We start from the raw sequence: 22,964 nt of genomic DNA, 5'->3' as shown, positions 1-22,964 counted from the left end.
TAAATAATGAGCAAAGTAGGAGTCCTTCTGAGTGAATGTGGTTCAGGAGTCTGATGGTTGAGGGGTAGCAACTATTACTGAACCTGGAGGTATGAATCTTGTGGCACCTGTACCTCCTTAATAGAGGCAGCAATGAGAACAGAGCATATCCTGGATGGTGCGGATCCTTGATAATTGCTGCTGCTCTTCGACAGCAGTATCCATGTAGATGTTCTTGATGGCGGAGAGAGTTTTGCCTGTGATGTCCAGGCTAGAAAAAGATGTGGAGATATTCAGATCTATTAGATTTTTGCATCCCTGTAAATGACATGGTAACTTCAATTTTGTGTATTTGCCATTTTCATATCTTTTTATAATCACCTTTTTTGTTTTTCTAGAGTATATATTTACTTCAGGCCACCTCAAATCAGCACTGACAATTTGGAGATTGTGCCCAGTTCAAATCCAAATTCTCAGATTGACATAGAAGATATGAACTCATTTTTAAGGAGAGATGTTCTCCACCTTACTGATGATAAGCAAGAGAAATTTGAGGTTATTCATCCTGAACATGCAAATCCACAAACAGCGACAGGTAATAAGCTTCCAATGATTTTATGAAAACATTCAACATGTTCATTTTTTTAAATCATGTACATTGTACAATTATACATTTGCACCAAAATTCTTGCATCTTTAGCCAAACAGGTACTTCATAGTTCAGATTTATTGTCATACTACTTATATGACATCACATACAACCCTGAGATTCTTTCTTGCAGGCCAGGCAGAATTTCTACTTATCAGCAATGCAAAAAATATGTACTCAAGAAAATATGCATATACAAAAGAGAGAAATGTAAACCAGAAGGAAGTACAAACTCTGCAATGCAGAAAATAAATATTCAATAATAAATAATGAACTTAGATGAGTTTCTGACTGAGTTTGTTGTTTAGAAGTCTGATAGTGGAGATGTAGCAACTATTCCTGAATCTGATCTTTCATGATGGCAGCAGTAAGAACATAGCATGTGCTGGGTGGTGTGGATCCTTAATTGTTTCTGCTCTCCAACGGCAGTGTTTCATGACAGTGGAGAGGGTTTTGCCTGGGATGTTCTGCGTCCATTACCTTTTGTAGGGTTTCTGCTCAGAGGTATTCATGTCCACATACCAGGTCATGATGCAGCTAGTCAGTACATTTTTCACTTCATTTACAGTTGAGTTTTGCCAAGGTTTTCCATGTCATCCCAAAACCTCTGCAAATCCCTGAGAAAGTAAAGGTGCTGACATCCTTTCTTCACAGTGCTATTAGTGTTGGGTCCAGGAATGTTCCTCCAAAATGGTGATTCTCAGGAATTTGGATGTAAATTATTAAACAATCCTATGGAACCAAGATTTGCACTGAAAAAACTGACATGGGACTATGAGCTGGGAGGACTTAGACTTCATGATTTCAAAAAATACTACCTAGCTGCACAGGCTAAATGTCTCACGGCTGCCTTTGTGGAAGACAGCCCCCCCACCACCCCCTGGATTCAGATGGGAATGCTCTCAGCGGGGAGAGGGAAGCAAAGAATTTTATCCATAAATGGAGTGTAAAATCTCTAGAAAAAAAGACAGATAATCCCATACTTATACATATGATCAGAACGTGGCAAGAAATTAATGAATGTATAGGGGAAAAAAGTAGGGACATCAATAAAAGCACCATTGTGTAAAAATGTTATTGTCTATGAACATAGGCAATAGAATATTAAATTCATGGTATGACAAAGGCATGATATATTAAAGACTACTGTACAGAAGGAACTCTTTATGCCCTTCAAACAACTAAAACACAAATATGGAGTGACCAATAGGACCTTCTTTTGTTTTTTCCAGCTTAGATTGTTCTTAAGAGAAAGATGGGGACCAATGTTGACCCCACCTGAAATTAGTGAAAAGGAATGAACAGTCTGGATGGGGAATGTGCACAAATTTATTACAAAAATGTACTATGCTCTCCAGAGCTAAAGTGCAAAACCAGGGTTACAGAGGTCAAAGGATTCATGTAAGGACAGCATGGCATCAGTTATAAATCCAAGATATGAATTGGTTCAATATTATTTTGTACACCAATTATATTTTACCCTACAGAAGTTATATAGATCAAAAGCAGATATATCAGAGATGTGTTTCAGATGTGTGACTGAAACAGGAACTTTTCTACATGCCATGTAGTTGTGCATGAAGGTGATGCCATTTTGGCAAAACATCACAGAAAAATTAACCAGGATTTCAGGAATGGCCTTCATGGGCAAACCGGAACTATATCTACTAGGTTATTTCATGGAAATAAGTAACAAATTGAATAAATATCAAATCTCATTGTAATGGAGGATTTAGACTAGCTTATGAAAGAAGGGATGCAGTTGCATCAGAAGACATAATCTCAATTCCACTATGAGGCCCAAGATGCATATTTAGTAGACACACCTAAAGTCCACTATGGGGCCCAGGAATGCATATGAATCAGTAGACATTATCCAACTTCCACCACGAGGTCAAGAGATGCAGTTGTCTTTTGTTGGTCGCAGACTGTCAGGAGACCTTGAAGATAATTAAATCATTTGTTCAAAGAGATAAGATCTGAAGTAAACAACTTTTGGGTAATATAAGCCATGGTCCCACTGCTGAAGTTTGAGACTCTCCAAGAGTTGGCAACATCTCTCAGCAAGAAGAAGAACTTCAAGATTCCAAACCGAAATCCCGGTCCGGGGAGGTGGAGAAGCTGCTACCGACACCCAGACAACCTACTACAAGTGTGCAGTCGTCGCCTCGCTTTGGCAGTTGGGACCAGTCCAGGCATTGATAAGTATAATTGGGCAGGACTTGCATATTGTAGTGTGAATTCAGCTTTAGATTTAGTAATAAAGACTTGTATAAACTGAACTGCTCTCGGTGTGTGTGTGTCTATTTTCTTTCGGTAGTTCGAACACTGTGACCAATCTAAAACAAACAAAGTGAGAGGTACAAGTTTACCCAAGACACTCGTTAATAAAAATAGCACGGGCTGTAGCAAAAACATGTATTGTGATCACTTGGAAGTTCGATTCCCCTCTACTTATAGCATGATGGACTGTGGAAATGAACAGTTGCTATGGAAAAAATCACATATAGTTTAAAGAATAAATATAACACTTTTGTAACGATCTGGCAGCCATACCTGGACCATATAGGGGGCTAAATATAGTTAAAAAAAAGGACTATAAATGTTACTATTATACATATCCAAATATAATTTCCCCAATTGTATTCTATATATTAAAGAGATGTAAGCTCTGACGGTGTATAGATCCATATGTATGGAAAGGGGGAGGGAGGGATTATTTAGTTTTTGTTTGTTGTTGTTTATAAGAAAAAAATTAACATATTGTGATATTGAAGATTTTATTATGTATATTTTTGAAAAAATCAAAAATAAAAATATAAAAATAATTTTTTAAAATTAATTTTAATTTTTTTTACATTTAGACTTGCAGCACAGTAACTGGCCTTTCTGGCCCATGAGCCCATGCCGCCAAAATACCCCAATTAACCTACAGTCCCTGTATATTTTGAAGGAAACCCATGCAGACATGGGGAGAATGTACCAATCCCTTACAAATCCCTTACAGATAGTGCTGGATTCAAACCCATTGTAATAACTTTGCCCTATAAGCTAATTTGGGGAACATTTGCTAGTATGTCTCATCAAATAAGTTTATTTGGACATTACCTAGTTTTAATGACTCGTGTTATATTTTTTCATAGAAATGTGACTTCGGATCTGATTGTTTTCTAATGAAATTCTGCTCAAAATTGTTGTCTGTAAACAACATTTAATTTTCTTTTTAGATTTTTTTCTGCATGATGAAATAGTGTTTCCAGATTACCTGTCAGAGTTTCACAAACACATGCCAAAATTGCATAATCTCAGTTCCAGATTGAAAACCATTTGCATGAATGGCTCGTTTGTAAATTCCCAAGGAGAACCTTTGACTGAGGAAATGTTTTTCAGGTAAAAAAGAGCATTTTTATGAGTGAACCATGGGAATTGCATCTGAAATTGATTATGATGTGCAAAAAGGACATTTAAAACTTATTTTTGATTAAATTTTAGTTTTTTGAGGGGGAAATCAAAAAATATGTTAATATTATACACATGTTCAACATTCTTGGGTGGTAACTCCACTGTGACAGAATATTTGGAGGTGGTTTGGGAGGAATTGTTAGAACACCTTGCACACACACACACACACACACTTTAAAACACAGAATATTTGCAGAATGCTTTTTGCAGGAGGCAACAAAGTATTGACAGCAGCTTGCCTGGGAGAGCATGTGATCTTTGCAGGCAGAGGGGAAAAGTTTTGTTCTCAGGGAGGGAGGATGTGAAACAGAGAGGAGAGAGACAGAAATCTATTCCAGAGGGGCAAGCTGGCAAACTTTGGAAGGCTGCCTGGTCAAAGGAGAAGACTGGTGGTGTGAAAGGTGACCTGAAAGAAAGAGGATCATCTGGAGAACCCTGAAGGGGGAAAATTTCGTCAGCAAGACTGATTGAGAAGGAATCAATTACGGGTGTCCTGGAAAAGGAATCTATCTGAAAAGCACCAAGAACCCTCCTGAATGATAACCATTTGCCTGTTAAGCACCAAAGACTGTTGGACTTTGTTAATGCTAACTTCTGTGCACAGTACAAGAATTGCCTGCAACCTGTGAGTATTAGAGGGGGGAATTAAGTAGTTAGGTAGGTTAAGTAATAAGTTAAAGTTTAATTCTGTTTTCTTGTTCAAATAATATTAAAAACTCCTTTTGTTTAAGTAACCCTGTGTTGTGGGGCATATCTATTGCTGCTGGTTTTTGGGGTCCTCGGGACTCGGTAACACCACTTTCTGGGCATTAATTCTTCCATGTTTAGACTTTTTTTCATTATGCAAATTTATTATCAATTGCAAGTAATATGTATGCCGTTTTCTAGTTTTAACTATATGCTGTGCTGTTTCAGCTCCTGCATGCTCTATCCCTCAAAGAAAGATATTACTTCTGAAGCTCCTGATAACCTTTTGATTAAGGAAGATTACAAACCATTAACAAAGCTGGATAATGAGGTACAGTACCATTTAAATGTGAATAGAACAGGAATTTCCTTTGGTGGGTGTTGTGAGTTTGGAGTAGCTGGATGAAAACACTTGGTTCTCTTAACAATTAACCCAATATTGTAATCATTTAAGTTTTGGCTAATACGTGTTAGCAAAAAAAGTAGGAAAGAAAGCATATTTCTCACACTCTGTATCTTTCTCACTCTTCTTGCATCAATCTCTGTTTTTCTTTTCCATCTCTTACCCTGGCTTGGCAGAACAATTGTACAGTATGTCTGGTAGGGGAGGCATGAAGAAATTCGAAGATTTGTAGTAACGGTGATATTTCATACACTAACCAGGTTAATTGAATCCCTCTTCAGAGTGGAAGCACTCCCTTTGGATCTGGATGCTATAACAGATGTGAGACAAGTATTAAGTTGAAAGCCAATATTTCCTAAGCTTTTGAGAAAGAGTTGACAATCAGAGCTTAGCATCTGAACATGCAAGTGTCAGTGCTATTTGATTATTGCAATTTGACTATTGAGGCTAAGATGGCCTTGGTTCTAGAATGGAGGTTTCCCATTAGTCCTGTCGATTAATTCCACTAAAGACAAGTTGCAGCAATGCCACAAGAAAGGTCGGAAAAAAAATCATTGGGGTGATGATGCAGCCTTGATGACAGCTGTTGTGATGGGTTCAAACATACTCGTAATAAAACCTGCCTGGAGTCGGATTCGTAGCTTGCTTTATTTTACCATACATTTAGTGTATATCTACATGCACAGGCTTTTCCCTGCTAGTCCCGATCCTCTCTCCACAATGGAGAAGTCCTGCCCCATGACGTTATCAGCCTGCTCGACATCCCATCAGTAGTGTTACACCACATCCCCTTACTTTGCAATCGAAGCCCCATTTTCTGCGGCTTCGCCAGCTACAGTTACCTTTACACATTCTGATTCAAATACACATATAACACATACAATACACGTCATTCTTGTGGTCTCTTTATTTCTTGCCTGGTCCTCATTCTTAATGTGCCAGGCAAACTCTGTATTTCAGTCGGCAGAATCTCTGGACCTGCCTTCGCAGGAGTCTCCATTTCCGGCCAGGGCTCTTTTTGCTTTTCACCTGGAGACTCTGGTATAGAAACGAGATGTGGCGATTCTGTGTCCCTTGTGGTCTGCCAACCATGTACAACCATGGGCTGTGGTGCATGGAAGTCACTGTACCTTGCTGTCTTGCATCAGAGATCCACACCTCAACTCCTGGTGCCAGCTTTTCCAGATTGCTCATTCTGTGTCCCGTTATACCACTTCATATTCTTGCATCTCTTCTCCCTCTGCTTATTCTGGAGTTGTAGCAGGTCTGGGAGTTCCGGCTGCAACCTCTCTGGAAGGGTTGATGGAGTCATGCGAAGGTGACATCCCATTAGCAACTGGGCTGGACTGAAGCCGTTGCTCAGCAGTGTGGCTCTGTACACCAAGAGTGCACGGTAAGCGTCTTTTGCCTTCTTTAGCAGGTTCTTCACTGTATGTTCTGCTCGCTCTACCTCGCCATTGCTTTGTGGATATTAGGGGTACTGGCCACATGCCCGAACGTGTAATCCGCTGCAAAGGCTTTCATGTTTTGTCCAGAGAATTGTGGACTGTTGTTGCTCATTAATGTCTGGAATGCCATGCAATGCAAACATTGATTTTAAATGAATAATTATGTTGATAGCTCATGTCAGGCTGAGTTGTGCTATTTCTATGAATCTAGAGAAATAGTCCATCACTGATAAGTATATGCACTCTCCAGGAGTGAATAAGTCCGTGCCAAGTTTTTGTCATGGCCTATTAGGGAATTTACTCAGCATCAGCGGTTCTCTTACGTTTGTCCTTTCCTGGATGCACTCTCTGTACCTCAAGGCAATGCGCTAATTTGATTCCTTAGACCTGGCCACCAAACTGTTTGATTGTTACCTTCCTAGCACTTTACAACCCCCGGTGGCCTTCATGTATTTTCTCTAGTACCTCGTTCTTCATGTTAGCTGTAATAACTAATCTCGTACCACGCAGGAGTAGTCCATTGTGCACACTCAGAACGGCCCTCTCTTGCCAGTAGTGTTTGACTGGTCCTTGTAACTAGATTCTGTCTGGCCAGCCTCCAATGCAGTATTTCATGACCTGCATACACACACTGTCAGCACATAGTTGCTCTTGGAGCTCCATTAGGTATCTTTCGCTCGTGGATGGTTCTGATTCCTGCGGCAACCCTCTGAACATTTGCAGGTAAGATTTTAATTTTTTTTGGCAGGGTGCAAATAGTTGGCTTTGCCGAAAGCTCAAAATAGTGTGGTCTGGAATTTAAGGGAAGGAGCTTGTAGGATTAATCTGATTTGTATTTGAATTGCAGCTTCTGCAACCTCAATGAGTCCTAAAACACTTTACAATCAATTGATAGACACTAATGTAGAAATCTAACTTGGAAAACAGTCTTCTCATTGCAAGGCTCTGCCAATGGCCAAAATAACTGAATGTTAGTTGGCAGTATATAATGGAGAACACCTGTTGCACTCTGAAAGAGCATCTTGTGTCTACCTGCACTCTTTTAAAAAAAATATTTAAAATTTTCTCCTTTTATGTAGTAGTCAAAAATTAATATAATAATACAAATTGCAAAAAAAAACAAGAGAGAAATGACATACGTAATGGTATATATCCCCCCCCCCCCAAGCAAAGATATAGTTATATAAAATAAAAAGAAAAAAAAAACTTTCAGAATTGCACAGAGAGATGTCATGTAACACACCAGTTTAAACAGAGTTCTTTAATACAATTCAGAGGAAATTTCACAAGTCCAGAGGAACAGGAAGTACAATATTACAAATTTAAACCTAATGTTTGAGTATATGAGCGCAAAATTTGTAAAACAGCATATTTATTTCTCAAATTATATGTAATATTTTCCAAAGGAATACAGCTTTGAATTTCTGTATTCCATCTTGCTTATCCAAATGCATATCTGATTGCCAAGTAACTGCAATACATTTCCTTGCCACTGCTAATGCAACTTTAACAAATTCCAATTGATGACCTAAAGTAAAATTGTCAGTGCTTGTGCTGCCCTCTCTTGATTAGGAAAAAAAGCCTCGCAGAACACTGAACATGATATTGTCAAAAAAAATTCCTTTCATGACTAGTGCATTCAAGACATTTGCAAATACTTTGCAAAATCTTCATCGGGTGTCAACTGTTATTTCCTTTTCATAAATTTGTCAGTTTTTTCTCTTTTTGACCTGCTGAAGTATATTTTTTGTTCATAATTTTTTAATGAACATCTATGCTTATTTTAAGTTAATGTATCTCTTTTAAGTTGGGGGGTTGGGGAAAAGAGTGGATAGCTAATTAAACAGAAATTTGAACGAGGTTGGAAACATTTTAAGGGGTTAAAAATAAAAAATGAAAGGGTTCAAAACCATGTGAAGTTGAGGGAAAGGAAATGGAGAGGCAAATAGTGAAGGACAGCAAGAGTGAGTTATATTAGAGGCGTCAGAAGGAAGGAACAAAGGAAACAGCATAATAAAATGGATAATTAGGAAGGGAGATTACAAAAAGGGTAATGCAGAGGTAGTCACGGTCATTTCTCTGGAAGTAATAACAGAAATGATAAAAGTTGTTACTATGAATTACTATTGTAATATCTGACAGATGAATCTTATTGTATATGAGGATTGCTTTATTTCTTCATTGAAAACTATTTTAAAATAGTTATTTTTTTCATATATATTAAAATAATTAAATATAACAATTACTTTTTGACAGGCTCTGTTGTTACCTGTTGAACTGAGTATCAGCAATATAGTGGATTTGAGTTGGATTACAGACTTCTCACCACTTTCAGAAGTTAAATATCTTTTCCCATTGACAACAGAAGATGTTTCAAATAAAAATACTGTAAATACTGGTAAGTGATAAGGATGGAAATTTGGTTTTATTAGCATTCTATATTTAAATGAGCCCTGGCAGAGAAAAAAATACAAAATCATCGTGTAGTCCTTACTTATCCTGTCCTACCTATGTCAAGGTTTTTCTGATTTTTGAGAAGGAGATGTGGAAATTGTGCATAGTTCTCCTCCCTTCAGAAGGAGGGCACATATGTATGTTGGATCATGATGCAATTTCAGTGCAGGGGTGCTCAAAATGCACCAACCTCATCGAGTGAACTTAATATTGGATCCTAAACTGGTGTTACAAATTAGTACAGGTACCCCACTTAATTAAGAATGGCTGAGTCAGCATTGTATGACAACAGAAGGTCATGAAGAAGAAACTTGTTTGAGTTTCCTACTTTTGATCTGTTTGCTGGAAATAGATGTTTGTACATATTGCTTGAGCTCATAATTATGATTACCATTGCAGCGTGTCTATTGATGCTTTCAATCAAGGCACAGACAAAAATAATAATCATGTATAAGACAGTGAACACCTTGCTCTGCGTAGATCCATATTTTGGAGAAGAGGGGAGCAAATTGGGAAGGAGAATTGACAAAAATTTAAATTATCTGCTGCTTTTATTTTGAAAGTAATGCTGAAAAATCAAGGAAAAACAAAACCCAATCCAACATTTCTAATCTCAAAAAACTTGTGCGATTCTGTATAATGCATATTGTATAATTTTATAAATACCAAAGAACTGCAAATGTTTGAAATAAAATAAAAACAGAAAATGATAGAAACACTCAGCAGGTCAACTACATCTGTGGAAAGCGAAACAGAATTAATATATCAGCAAGTATTTCAAGTGTTTTCTTCATAGCTTATAAAGAAAGATGTGTTTTAATAATTAATAATCATGTGCCTCTTTATAAGCCTCGTATGCAGATAGTATTGAAAAAAACCAAGTTCAAGTTACATCAGGGAAAATGTACCCTTTGACATAAAAATGACATAAAAATCTATTCTGTATTCCCATGAGTAGTATTACATGTCAATTCAAATTTAATTTTATTTCTATAGATTTTAAAGATACATTTATGGTACAATTAGAAATATTTGAATGCTGTGCAACTATGAACTGCTCATGGAATGAAAATAAGAATGATACCAATGAATTCATAGAAGACATTAGTGATCCAGGTAATGTTGTTGTATATTGCATTTATTTGAAAAAATATATTTTTTAATATAAATTGAGCACTTAAAATATTTAATCAAATTAAAATATCAAATATTTGATAATTCCCTGCAAACTCATCAAGCCCCATTTCTCACACTGCATTTAAATTTTTCAGGTTCTGTTTCCAGCATTCCCTTTGAACTAATGGGGGCCTATTTCAAGTTTGATTATATTTTACCTTTAAAAGTTAAAACAAGAAAATTTCAAGTGTCACATTCTAATTTCTGTCATTTGTATTTTGGATAGCAGACAATTGTTTCAATTTAGGAAATAGATTCCTTGTTTAAAAAATCTGATTATTACAGGGTTCTGAATAGTTTGAACATAATAATTATTTGAATAAAGCACATATTAAAATGTATCTCTTCTTCATGAATCATATACTTCCCACCAAAGCCATAAATAATTCAATCATCAACTTATTTTATAAATTTGAGGCATTGTTAAACACTGTTTAACTGTTAGGAGCCTTGAGATTAACGGTATCCATGCACTTCTTTTGCAAAAAAATAATATTTTGTCGAGAACTGCATATTTCAGACTTAATGGTTCAAAACTGAATTTTGAATTTGTGTGCTAGATTTATTTCAATAATGTTACAAAAATGAGAGACTGCAAATGCTGGAATCTGGATCAAAAATCAACTGCTGGAGCAAGTCAGCAGATTTGCTTGTCCCACTGAGTTCTATCAGTGACTTTTTTTGGGTTAATTAGTATTGCAAATTGTTTTTATTTGCAAGCTGGAGAGAATTGATTTAAAAAGTTGTGTAATCTCTATACAGTGCACTTAAAAATGAGGGAAATTTAGTTAATTGGTCTTTCTTAATTGTAAGATAAATTTTAAAACTATAAGTTTAAAATTTTTAAAGACTATTTCTCAAAATAAATTTTTAAATACTTTTAGAATCAATAGATAGGGTAGTAAAAAGAGATGTATGGTATGGCTGCATCACGGTCTGGTATGAGGACATCAATACTCTTGAATGTAAAGCCCTCCGAAAGATAGTGGACGCAGTCCAGGACATCACTGGCAAAACCCTCCCCACTACCGAGAACATCTATAGGGAACGCTACTATTGGAGAGCAGCACCAATTGTCAAGGGTTCACACCACCCAGCACAAGCTCTATTCTCACTGCTGCCATCAGAAAAGAGGCACAGTGCCACAAGACTCGAACTACCAAGTTCAGGACAAAATGCTTCCCCTCTACCATCAGACTGCCCAACAACAAACACAATCAGATTCATTTAAGGACTCTTGTGCACTTTATTAATTAAAAAAAAATTCTCTCTGTATTGCATAGTCAGTGTGTTTACATTCGTTATGTTTTTAGTTCTTTATTTGTTTACATGTATATTCTGTGTATTTTTTTGCACTACCAGTAAGTGGTGATTCTGCTTCACTGCAGTAAGAAGAATCCCAGGGTTGTACATGATGTCACTTATGTACTCTGACAATAAATCTGAATCAAATGTACATAAATCCTATACACATGTATCCTTTCCAATAGTTTACCTACTACTGATGAGAGGCTAACTGGATTATCCTTTTTTTTCTCCCTTCATGAACAAGGGAACACCATTAACTACTCTCCAGTCCCCTGGAGCCTCTTTTGCCTCTATTGAGGATGCAAAGATCTTTGTCAAGGCCCCAACAACCTTTCCACTTGCCTCTTCCAATAACCATGTATATATTTCACTAGGCCCAGGACACACATTCAAAAGACCCCCAATGCCAAATTTTTCTTCATTTTAAACTCTCCCTAATACAATGAATATTCTCCATATTATGCTCCCTATCACAGTCTATGTTCTTCTCCTTGGTAAATATTCATTTAATTACTTACCCATTACCTCTGCCTCTAAGCATGTGGCTTTTGTTTTTATTGTAAGTATAAAGTGCTTTGGTTTTTATTTTATTTAATCCTGCTTATGAAAGACATCTCAGGGCCCTCCCTGTTTGCCTTCCTAATGTCCTGCTTGAGTTATTTCCTGCAATCTTTATATTCCTTCAAGCCCCTGTCTGATTGCACCATGATGTATGATCAATTACACAAAGACTAAAGTAACTGAAACTGAAGGCTTTTATTTTCAAGAGATAGGCAGCATCCCTCTGTTGTTTTCTCACACTGACCTGATCTCAAACTGGGGGTAGGCTTGTGGCATGACAGCCTTTAAGGGAAAGAAAGGGGAGGATTCACAAGCCAACAAATGAAAGCAGGGTCAACCAGGAAAGGTCATGTAATCTACATATAACAAATATAAACAATAGTGGTTTCATCACATTCACCCCTTCTTTTAAAAGAAAGTCCCAGAGCGTGTGGTGTGGTCAGCCAAACTTCCATAAGTTTAGTCTGTCTGGCGGTGGTCTTTGGCATTGTGACTGGTGAGTCCCCGTCTGGGAGGTCTGTAGCGTCCTTTGTCACTTTCAGCTGATCCATCCTGATTAGCCCAGTCAGGGTATTTGGTTGGGCTGGGGGAATGAGTGTTTGTGTGTGTGTGTTGGCTGTAAGGTTGGCAGGGATGGTGGGAGTTGGGAAGTAGGGCCTTGGAAAGCTAAGGGGTGCCATACCTGTCAGCTTTTTGGGAGGGGGGGGGAACCGTGTCCTTGCACGCATCCTGGAATGCCACGTAGCGTACTGTGTGTTTATGTGGACCAGAGGGTCAGACTTACGGGTCCTCACATGCCTGTGGAATAGGACTGGCCTGGGGAATGTCAGCCAGGTAGGTAAGGTGGTTCCCAATGCCAATCTCCTGGGGAATATAAACAGTCTCTCATGAGCTGTCTCATTGGTGGCTGTACAAAGGAGGGACTGGATAGTGTGGAGTAACCTCTTGCCACTGGGGCTCAGGCCCTTGGACTTTAAGGCCAGTAGTACTGCCTTCCAGACTGTGCCGTTCTCCTGCTCCACTTGGCTATTCTCTTTGGGGTTATAGCTGGTGGTCTGGCAAGAGGCGATGCTCTTGGACAGCAAATATTGATGCAGCTCGTTGCTCATGAAGGACGAACCCCTGTCACTGTAGACTTAGCAGGGTTTCCAAAACTGGTGAACAGATTGTTCAGAGCCTTTATGACCGTAGTTGTGGTCGTGTCTGGGCAGGGGATGGCAAAGGGGAACCACGAGTTCTTATCGATGATGTTGATGAAGTACACATTGCAGTTAATGGAGGGTAGGAGTTGTTTGAAGTCCATGCTTAAATGTTCAAAGGGGCAAGTGGCCTCGATCAGGTGTGACTGGTCAGGCTGATAGAAGTGCAGTTTGCACTCCTCGCAGATGCAGAAATTTTTAGTCTGTGTCCTGATGTCCTCGATGGAGTAGGGAAGATTACGGGCCTTGATAAATGAAAAAAACGGGTGATTGCTGGGTGGCAGAGGTCGTCGTGCAGTGCCTGCAATCGATCCATCTGCGCACTGGTGCAAGTTCCCCAAGAAAAGGTATCTGAAGGCTTGTTGAGCTTTCCAGGTTGGTACAGTATGTCATAACTGTAGGTGGAGAGCTCAATTCTCCATTGCAGAATTTTATCATCTTTGATTTTACCCCGCTGCTGGTGTTTGAACACGAAGGTGACTTCCTGTTGGTCAGTCAGCAGGGTAAAATGCTTACTGGCAAGATAATATCTCCAGTGCCATACGCTTCGATGATAGCTTGGGCCTCTTTCTTGATGGAGGAGTGCAGGATCTCGGGGCCCTGGAGACTATATGAAAAAACCACCATGGGCCTGCCGGCCTGATTAAGTGTGGCGGCCAGGGCAAAGTTTGATGCATTGCTCTCCCCCTGGAATGGGATGGATTCATACACTGCATGCATCGTGGCCTTTCCAATGTCAGCTTTGATCTGGTCGAATGCCTCACAGGCTTCTACCAATGGGGTAAATGGTGGTCCTGATGAGGGGTCGGGCCTCCTTCACGTTGCTGGGGACCCACTGAGCGTAATAAGAGAAAAACGCCAGGCACCTTTTCAAGGCCTTGAAGCAGTGGGGAAGTGGAAATTCGGGGTTGGGGCTGATGTCACCATTTCCACAGTGCAGCCTAGTATAGCCAGGCGACGTGTGCTGAAGACACTTTCTTGTGTTACATGTCAAGTTGAGGTGTTTCGCAGTGTGGAGAAATTCCTGGAGGTTCTTATTGTGCTGACCATGGCCATAGATGGTGATGTCAGGTATAGGAAAGTGGCTCGTCACCTGCGTTTGTCCACCATCTGATCCATCTCTCTCAAGGGGACCCTCAGGAAATTGTAAAGCAGGCCATCTGCCTCGAAGGTGGTATAATGGCGGTCTTCAAGGCGAATGAGGAGCTGGTGGTATGCAGACTTAAGGTCTATGGTGGAGAAGACCTTGTATTGTGTAGTCTGGTTCACCATGTTGGCTATGCAGTGGAGAGGGTATTCATTTAGCCAGGTGAACCTTTTGATGGTCTGGGAGTAATTGATGACCATCGGGTGTTTTCCCCCACTCTTCACCACCATTACCTGGGCTCTCCAGTGGCTCATACTCTGTTCCATCACCCCCTCAGCGAGGAGGTGTCTCTCCTCTGACAATAAATGCCCTGTCCCTAGCACTATATCGCTGACTTTTAGTGATGACGGGCTTACAGTCCAGGGTGAGATTGGCGAACAAAAGTGGGGGAGAGATCTGGAGCATGGAGAGACCGCATGTCGGACGCGATGATTGGGTTTGGGTTTGCTGGTCAGCCATATGGTGAGGGGGGATGGCGGTTTAAAAACTGCTCATTACAGACCATGAGAGGGGGATGGGGCCTGTCGTACTCCATGGTGATGATCTTCAAGTTACACAGGAAGTCTAATCTCATAGGATGGGTGCACAGAGCTGTGGCAGTATGAGGAGTGTAAAGTCATGATATATCATGCCCTGGACAGTCATTGTTATGGTACAATTGCCATGAACCTTTGCTGAGTGGGGTTTGGATGCTAAGGTGACTCTGAGACTTACAGGTTTCACCCCAAGGGAGTAGTCTTGTGCAATGTTTGGGTGAATTAAGCTTTTAGTGCTTCCACTATCAAATACGCAAGTGGTGGGGTGGCTGTTTACCTGAATGTTCATCATGGTCTTGGAGAATTGATGGGGTCTTTCCTGATCCAGGGATACTGATGCAAGTGTCAGCTCGTCTGTGGAGTTCTGTTGGCTGCCAGCAGTCTGGTAAGATGGCGGCCCCCATGGTGTGCACATGGTCCTGTCGTCGTTTGCCAGAAGAGAAAAAGAAGGCGGAGTGGCATCATTGCGGTAGGCGGTCTCAGTGGTGCGCATGTGCAGCCATCCCAGGTCCCTAGAAGTGACAGGATCAAAGATGGCTGCTCTCGCACGCAGCGCTGCTGGACATTGGGTTTTGCTTGGATTTACAGACCTTTACGAAGTGTCCTTTCTTCTCTCAGTTGGAGCAGATGGCATCCCTGGATGGGTAGTGTTTCTTTGGGCACTTAGCCTGCCTACAGAAATAGCACATTGGACGGCCGCTAATGGCAGTGGTGGTCAACTCAGGACAGGAGGGGGATTGTGATCCCGCCTCCCAAGATGGCGGCCCCCCATGTTCCTCATGAGGCAGCCGCGTGTTCACTGGAGAATAATTCAGCATTGTGGATGGCTACCTCTCGAGTGTTCACTAGTTCGATGGTTTGAGGTAGGCTTGGTTGTCTCTGTTAGAGTAACCTCTAACTCACATAGTCAGAGTGGATGACTGTTACGCAGGCGTCTCTGATCAGCAGCAGTGTGTGCTGTTCTGCACTCACAGCCTGACAGTGCAGTCCCTTTCAAGCTCCTGCAGGGCCCTGACAAAGTCATTGAAGGTTTCCCTAGGTATGTGCTGCGCATGCACCTCATTCACCAGGACATTATACTGGTCCTTCAGGGTGTCCATTGTCGCTCCGTATGTCTAGCAGGTCCAGACCATCTGGTAGACTTGATGGCCGATGTACGAGAATAGCAGGTGGAGCTTGTCCTCGTCGTCCAGGATAGCTACTGCGGAGGCTGTGAGGACTTTTTGAAACAGCAGCGCAAGAGCGCGAACTTGTCAGCTGCCTCGGGTTCTCTCAGGTCAATTTCTAGGCAATTCAACTTCATGTACTTGTCCATATTCCAGAAAAAGTCTTGCAAATAAAAATGATGCACGATCAATTGCACAAAGACTGAAGTTATCAAAACTGAAGGCTTTTATTTGCAAGAGATGGGCAGCATCCCTGTGTTTTTCACTCACACTCACACTGATGCGGACACGAACTGGGGGCAGGCTTGTGGCATGACATCCTTTATGGGGAAGAAAGGGGAGGAGTCAATAGCCAGCTAGTAGGCACTTTTAAGCTGCAGCATCTGGGTAGCCCTCCTGGGACCTTCTAGCACCTTTTAAGCTGTGGGGGATTGACCCATTAAATTGCCAACCTGACGATTTAAGGGAGAACCTGTCCCTGCAATGAAGCGGTAAGTGACGCTTCACACACTCACAGGAACTATCGGTAAGTCGTCTCCCTCCCACTGGCCGTCAGTCACCACCCCCCACCCCCATCAGTCCCTACCCACCGTCAGTCCCCATCCCCTCCCAGTCACCCTCTCCCCTATCAGTCACGACCCCCACCGTCAATCAACTCCCACCCCATCAATTGTACACCCTCCCCAGCAACGTTCTACAGCTGCAAATGTTGAGCTGACACAACCAGAATGGCATCCGTGACAGTTCGTGGCCCCCCACTCTTGCTCTTACCCCCCCCACCCGCAGCAGCGACCCCTCCCCTCTCTCCCCCACAGCAGCGACCCCTCTCTCCCCACAGCAACGACCCCTCTCTCCCCCACAGCAACGACCCCTCTCTCCCCCACAGCAGCGACCCCTCTCTCCCCCCCAGCAGCGACCCCTCTCCCCCCCAGCAGCGACCCCTCTCCCCCCCAGCAGCGACCCCTCTCTCCCCCCCCAGCAGCGACCCCTCTCTCCCCCCCAGCAGTGACCCCTCTCTCCCCCCCAGCAGTGACCCCTCTCTCCCCCCCAGCAGCGACCCCTCTCTCCCCCCCAGCAGCGACCCCTCTCTCCCCCCCCCCCAGCAGCGACCCCTCTCTCCCCCCCAGCAGTGACCCCTCTCTCCCCCCCCAGCAGCGACCCCTCTCTCCCCCCCAGCAGCGACCCCTCTCTCCCCCCCAGCAGCGACCCATCTCTCCCCCCCAGCAGCGACCCCTCTCTCCCCCCCAGCAGCGACCCCTCTCTCCCCCCCAGCAGCGACCCCTCTCTCCCCCCCAGCAGCGACCCCTCTCTCCCCCCCAGCAGCGACCCCTCTCTCCCCCCCAGCAGCGACCCCTCTCTCCCCCCCAGCAGCGACCCCTCTCTCCCCCCCAGCAGCGACCCCTCTCTCCCCCCCAGCAGCGACCCCTCTCTCCCCCCCAGCAGCGACCCCTCTCTCCCCCCCAGCAGCGACCCCTCTCTCCCCCCCAGCAGCGACCCCTCTCTCCCCCCCAGCAGCGACCCCTCTCTCCCCCCCAGCAGCGACCCCTCTCTCCCCCCCAGCAGCGACCCCTCTCTCCCCCCCAGCAGCGACCCCTCTCTCCCCCCCAGCAGCGACCCCTCTCTCCCCCCAGCAGCGACCCCTCTCTCCCCCCCCAGCAGCGACCCCTCTCTCCCACCCAGCAGCGACCCCTCTCTCCCCCCCAGCAGCGACCCCTCTCTCCCCCCCAGCAGCGACCCCTCTCTCCCCCCCAGCAGCGACCCCTCTCTCCCCCCCAGCAGCGACCCCTCTCTCCCCCCCAGCAGCGACCCCTCTCTCCCCCCCAGCAGCGACCCCTCTCTCCCCCCCAGCAGCGACCCCTCTCTCCCCCCCAGCAGCGACCCCTCTCTCCCCCCCAGCAGCGACCCCTCTCTCCCCCCCAGCAGCGACCCCTCTCTCCCCCCCAGCAGCGACCCCTCTCTCCCCCCCAGCAGCGACCCCTCTCTCCCCCCCAGCAGCGACCCCTCTCTCCCCCCCAGCAGCGACCCCTCTCTCCCCCCCAGCAGCGACCCCTCTCTCCCCCCCAGCAGCGACCCCTCTCTCCCCCCCAGCAGCGACCCCTCTCTCCCCCCCAGCAGCGACCCCTCTCTCCCCCCCAGCAGCGACCCCTCTCTCCCCCCCAGCAGCGACCCCTCTCTCCCCCCCAGCAGCGACCCCTCTCTCCCCCCCAGCAGCGACCCCTCTCTCCCCCCCAGCAGCGACCCCTCTCTCCCCCCCTCTCTCCCCCCCTCTCTCCCCCCCAGCAGCGACCCCTCTCTCCCCCCTCTCTCCCCCCCTCTCTCCCCCCCAGCAGCGACCCCTCTCTCCCCCCCTCTCTCCCCCCCTCTCTCCCCCCAGCAGCGACCCCTCTCTCCCCCCCTCTCTCCCCCCCTCTCTCCCCCCCAGCAGCGACCCCTCTCTCCCCCCCTCTCTCCCCCCCTCTCTCCCCCCCAGCAGCGACCCCTCTCTCCCCCCCTCTCTCCCCCCCTCTCTCCCCCCCAGCAGCGACCCCTCTCTCCCCCCCTCTCTCCCCCCCTCTCTCCCCCCCAGCAGCGACCCCTCTCTCCCCCCCTCTCTCCCCCCCTCTCTCCCCCCCAGCAGCGACCCCTCTCTCCCCCCCTCTCTCCCCCCCAGCAGCGACCCCTCTCTCCCCCCCTCTCTCCCCCCCAGCAGCGACCCCTCTCTCCCCCCCCTCTCTCCCCCCCAGCAGCGACCCCTCTCTCCCCCCCTCTCTCCCCCCCAGCAGCGACCCCTCTCTCACCCCCTCTCTCCCCCCCAGCAGCGACCCCTCTCTCCCCCCCTCTCTCCCCCCAGCAGCGACCCCTCTCTCCCCCCCTCTCTCCCCCCCAGCAGCGACCCCTCTCTCCCCCCTCTCTCCCCCCCAGCAGCGACCCCTCTCTCCCCCCCCTCTCTCCCCCCCAGCAGCGACCCCTCTCTCCCCCCCAGCAGCGACCCCTCTCTCCCCCCCCTCTCTCCCCCCCAGCAGCGACCCCTCTCTCCCCCCCAGCAGCGACCCCTCTCTCCCCCCCAGCAGCGACCCCTCTCTCCCCCCCAGCAGCGACCCCTCTCTCCCCCCCAGCAGCGACCCCTCTCTCCCCCCAGCAGCGACCCCTCTCTCCCCCCCAGCAGCGACCCCTCTCTCCCCCCCCAGCAGCGACCCCTCTCTCCCCCCCAGCAGCGACCCCTCTCTCCCCCCCAGCAGCGACCCCTCTCTCCCCCCCCCAGCAGCGACCCCTCTCTCCCCCCCCCAGCAGCGACCCCTCTCTCCCCCCCCCAGCAGCGACCCCTCTCTCCCCCCCCCAGCAGCGACCCCTCTCTCCCCCCCCAGCAGCGACCCCCCCCCATGGCATTGATTTTACTCCCCCCTATTGTGGCCCCCCTCTCTCCTCCTCAAAGCAGCGACCTCTCCTCCCCATCCCCCACCCTGGGCCTTGCGGCAGCAACCCCTTTTTCCCTCCACACGATCAAAGCAGGCACTTCACCCAGGGGTTTCCCTGTGATGCCAGTGTGCAAATGCTGATGTCACAGGAGTAACTGGGTCAGCCATTTTGCTCTTTAAGCCTTTGGAGGACACACCCTGGTTATTTAACTGGGTTCCCTGACTACCTCTGAGATAGTTCAGGGACCTGGTTGGGTTTGGACAACTGACTGGGTCAGACCCTTTCAAACTGCTGCATGAGTGGGGCAATAACCAGGCAAACTGCCTGTTAAGCCCATTTTACACGGCAGCCTGAAAGGGTCTAGTGAGAGCAGGGTCAATCAGGAAAGGTCATGTAATTTACATATAATAAATATGTACAATAGTGGTTTCACCACACACCACAACTTTACAGTATGTCTCCTTTTCCTTCTTGAACCAAGTCCACGACCTCTCTTATTATCGAAGATTTCTTACCTTATCCTTCTTTCTCATTAGAACATGTTGGTCCTGGATTCCAGTTGGTCCTTAAACAACTCTCTGATTTAAAATCGAAATTTTGTCGACTTCCTTTATTCAGAGGTGCAGTACCATATATAAATCGAGGCATAGTTGAGGATTTTTGTAATAAATGAGGTGTGATGGGTAATTAGGCAATTTTATAGAAGTAGAAATATGAAGTTTTAACATTCATAAGGATATTTGGCCTGAAACTCTTCTCAGGGTCTGTGATGCAGTAAAAACTCTGATAAACATGCATGCTTAGGACTTTCGTGCTGGATTAGCAGATTTCTGGACTATTGAATATTAGTCCAATTAATACTTTTAATTCACAATTTTGAGTGCCTTGATTAGCATTACAGGTAGTGCAATGTTATTGGAGTACCAACAATCCTGGGTTCGAATCCAATGTAAGGAATTTGAACATTCTCGCTGTGACCTGCATCAGTTTTCTCTGGGTGATCCAGTTTCCTACTCTCTTCAAAACATGGGTTAATTGGGTGCAATTGGTCACCATGGATTTCATGGACCAGAAGGACCTTCTGCTGTGTTGTATCATTAAAATTAAATCAAAATTATTTATATGTTACACTGTTATCATAATAACATTCCAATAAACCCAGTAAGTTTGACAGCAGTGGGAGGGGAAAAAAATTTAAAAGGAACTTGGAAAACAGAACCGAGTGAGTTTTAAAGGAGCAAGGGAACTGGGACATTGGTTAGTTTAGAGAGCAGAAGAACCAAGAGCCTGAGAGTGAAAAAGGAGCACTGAGTCAGTCCTGACCATCTTCCTCAGCCAGCAGGTGGCAGAAGTATTCCAATTTAAATGAATGTAAAAAGTAATGAGCCAAATGGGGCATTATTAAGTGGAACAAAGATTCACTGATCAAAAAAAAAAGGTACTCTGAAAGCAACTGGACTGGAGTCTGAACTGTCGCTCAACAGCTTTCTAGACTGGAGTATTAATATAGAGACAGTGAATTGATTGATTGTGATCTTCCAATACTAAATAGGTTCTGGAAAAGTTCCAGTAAATTAAAAAAAGCTGCAAATTTATCATGTTAATTCAATAAAGGGGAAAGAAAGCATGAGACTAAGGAGATCAGCCATTAGGAAATTAATGGAATTCATCATTGAGGAAGTTGTATAGAGGATCAAAATTAATCAAGTAACAGCCGGCAAAGCTTCTCTCCCAGAGGAACTCAATGCCTTCTAGGCCAGATTTGACAACAGTAACAGTGAAGAGCTACCCCTCCATACCCACACATCCCCTGATGATCCCATCCTGTCCATATCTGACGATGACATGTGTACTGCCTTCTGGAGAGTGAATTCAAGAAAAGCATCCAGCTTGGATGGAGTAACTGGCTAAGTATTAAAGATCTGTGCTGACAAACTTACCAATGTATTCACAGATATCTTTAATATTTCACTCCAGTAGGGTGTAGTACCCACCTGTTTCAATTTTACTGGTGCCCAAGAAGAGTGTAGTAATCTGTCTTAATATTATCGACCAGTAGCACTTACATCAACAGTGATGGTGTTTTAAAGGGTGGTGATGAAGCCTATCAGCTTTTGTCTGAGTGATGACATGGAATCATTCCAGTTCACCTATCGTAGTAACAGGTCTACAGTGGATGCCCATCTCACTGGCTCAACACAAAGCCCTGGAACACCTAGCCAGCCAAGATGGATGCTATTTATTGACTATAGTTTGGCATTTAACATCATCATCTCCTCAAAACTGATCAGGAAACTCCAAGACCTTGGAGTTAACACCTCACTGTGTTATTGGATCATGGATTTTCTCACCTCCAGACCACAATCAGTGAGGATTGGTCAGAACTTCTCCACAATTTCTCCATCTGTACCGGAGCAGTCCTCTTCTCTACTCATTTTATACCTACTACTGTGTAGCTTGATACGACAATATCACCATCTACAAATTTGCTGTCGATTCCACAGTATTAGGTTGTATAAAGGAAGGGGATGATTCTGCATACAGGATGGAGATTGAAAACTTGCCTGAATGGTGCACCAATAACAACCTTGAACTCAATGTCACCAAAACTCAGGAGCTGATTGTTAACAGCAGGAAAAGAAAGTCTGATTGGGAACTTGATCTGAATTTATCACTCACAGATGAGGACTGGGATGAGTTTTTTCTGTGCATGATATTGTTGCAATTCAAAGTGGTGAACAGAGTACATATATCTAGAGTTAAATGATCTCAGTTTTATTCTGATATTTGTCCATTATGTGATGTGTAAAAAAAAAAAAAATTAAGGCTTCATTGATCCATATGTTTTGGGTTTGGCCTAGTTTAGAAAAATTTTGGAAAAACATTTTTCAAACGTTATCAGTGATTTTTAAGATCAAATTAGAACCATACCCCTTAATTGGTTTTTTTTTGCAAGAATAATATATATTATTGACTTCATCTCAAAAGGGAATTTTAGCTTTTACCTCTGATAGCTAGACAGGCAATTTTTATAAAATGTGGTAAGACAACACTCCACCAACTCATATTCAATGGTTACATGATATCATGTCTTTCCTAGGATGAGAAAAAAAATCAGATATAATAAAAATGTAAAGTTTAATTTTCATAAGATGTGAAGCACATTCATGGATTACTATCATAATTTAAAGAATTAAGGTGTTTGGATGCTCCTGAGATGCATTGTCTGATTTCTGGATATTGTCATTCATTTCATATGTATGTTATTGATATAAGTTAACCTTGTTTAGAGGGAAGGGTTTGATTATAATTTAGAGACATATTAGATAAATGTGAGTTTAATTTAAAATTGTAAGCATTGATTATATTACAGGAGATAAAGTTAATATCTGA

At 44.2% G+C, this 22,964-nt stretch overlaps 1 protein-coding gene across 1 annotated transcript in view; it reads left to right on the top strand.

Moving 5' to 3' along the window:
* LOC138756661 (protein shortage in chiasmata 1 ortholog) overlaps positions 1-22,964 on the top strand; it is a 241,433-nt gene that overhangs the window by 39,269 nt on the left and 179,200 nt on the right. Inside the window, exons 5-10 of the mRNA XM_069923047.1 lie at positions 378-574; positions 3,856-4,018; positions 5,006-5,108; positions 8,885-9,026; positions 10,079-10,198; positions 14,586-14,589. Of these exons, the coding sequence (XP_069779148.1) occupies positions 378-574; positions 3,856-4,018; positions 5,006-5,108; positions 8,885-9,026; positions 10,079-10,198; positions 14,586-14,589 (729 nt within the window). The remainder of the gene's footprint in view (positions 1-377; positions 575-3,855; positions 4,019-5,005; positions 5,109-8,884; positions 9,027-10,078; positions 10,199-14,585; positions 14,590-22,964) is intronic.

This window comes from Narcine bancroftii, chromosome 1 (genome assembly GCF_036971445.1).
Source record: "Narcine bancroftii isolate sNarBan1 chromosome 1, sNarBan1.hap1, whole genome shotgun sequence".
In the NCBI taxonomy this organism is placed as follows: Eukaryota; Metazoa; Chordata; class Chondrichthyes; order Torpediniformes; family Narcinidae; genus Narcine; species Narcine bancroftii.
Note: the sequence above shows the minus strand (reverse complement) of the source record. Positions and strands in the feature narration are given on the sequence as shown.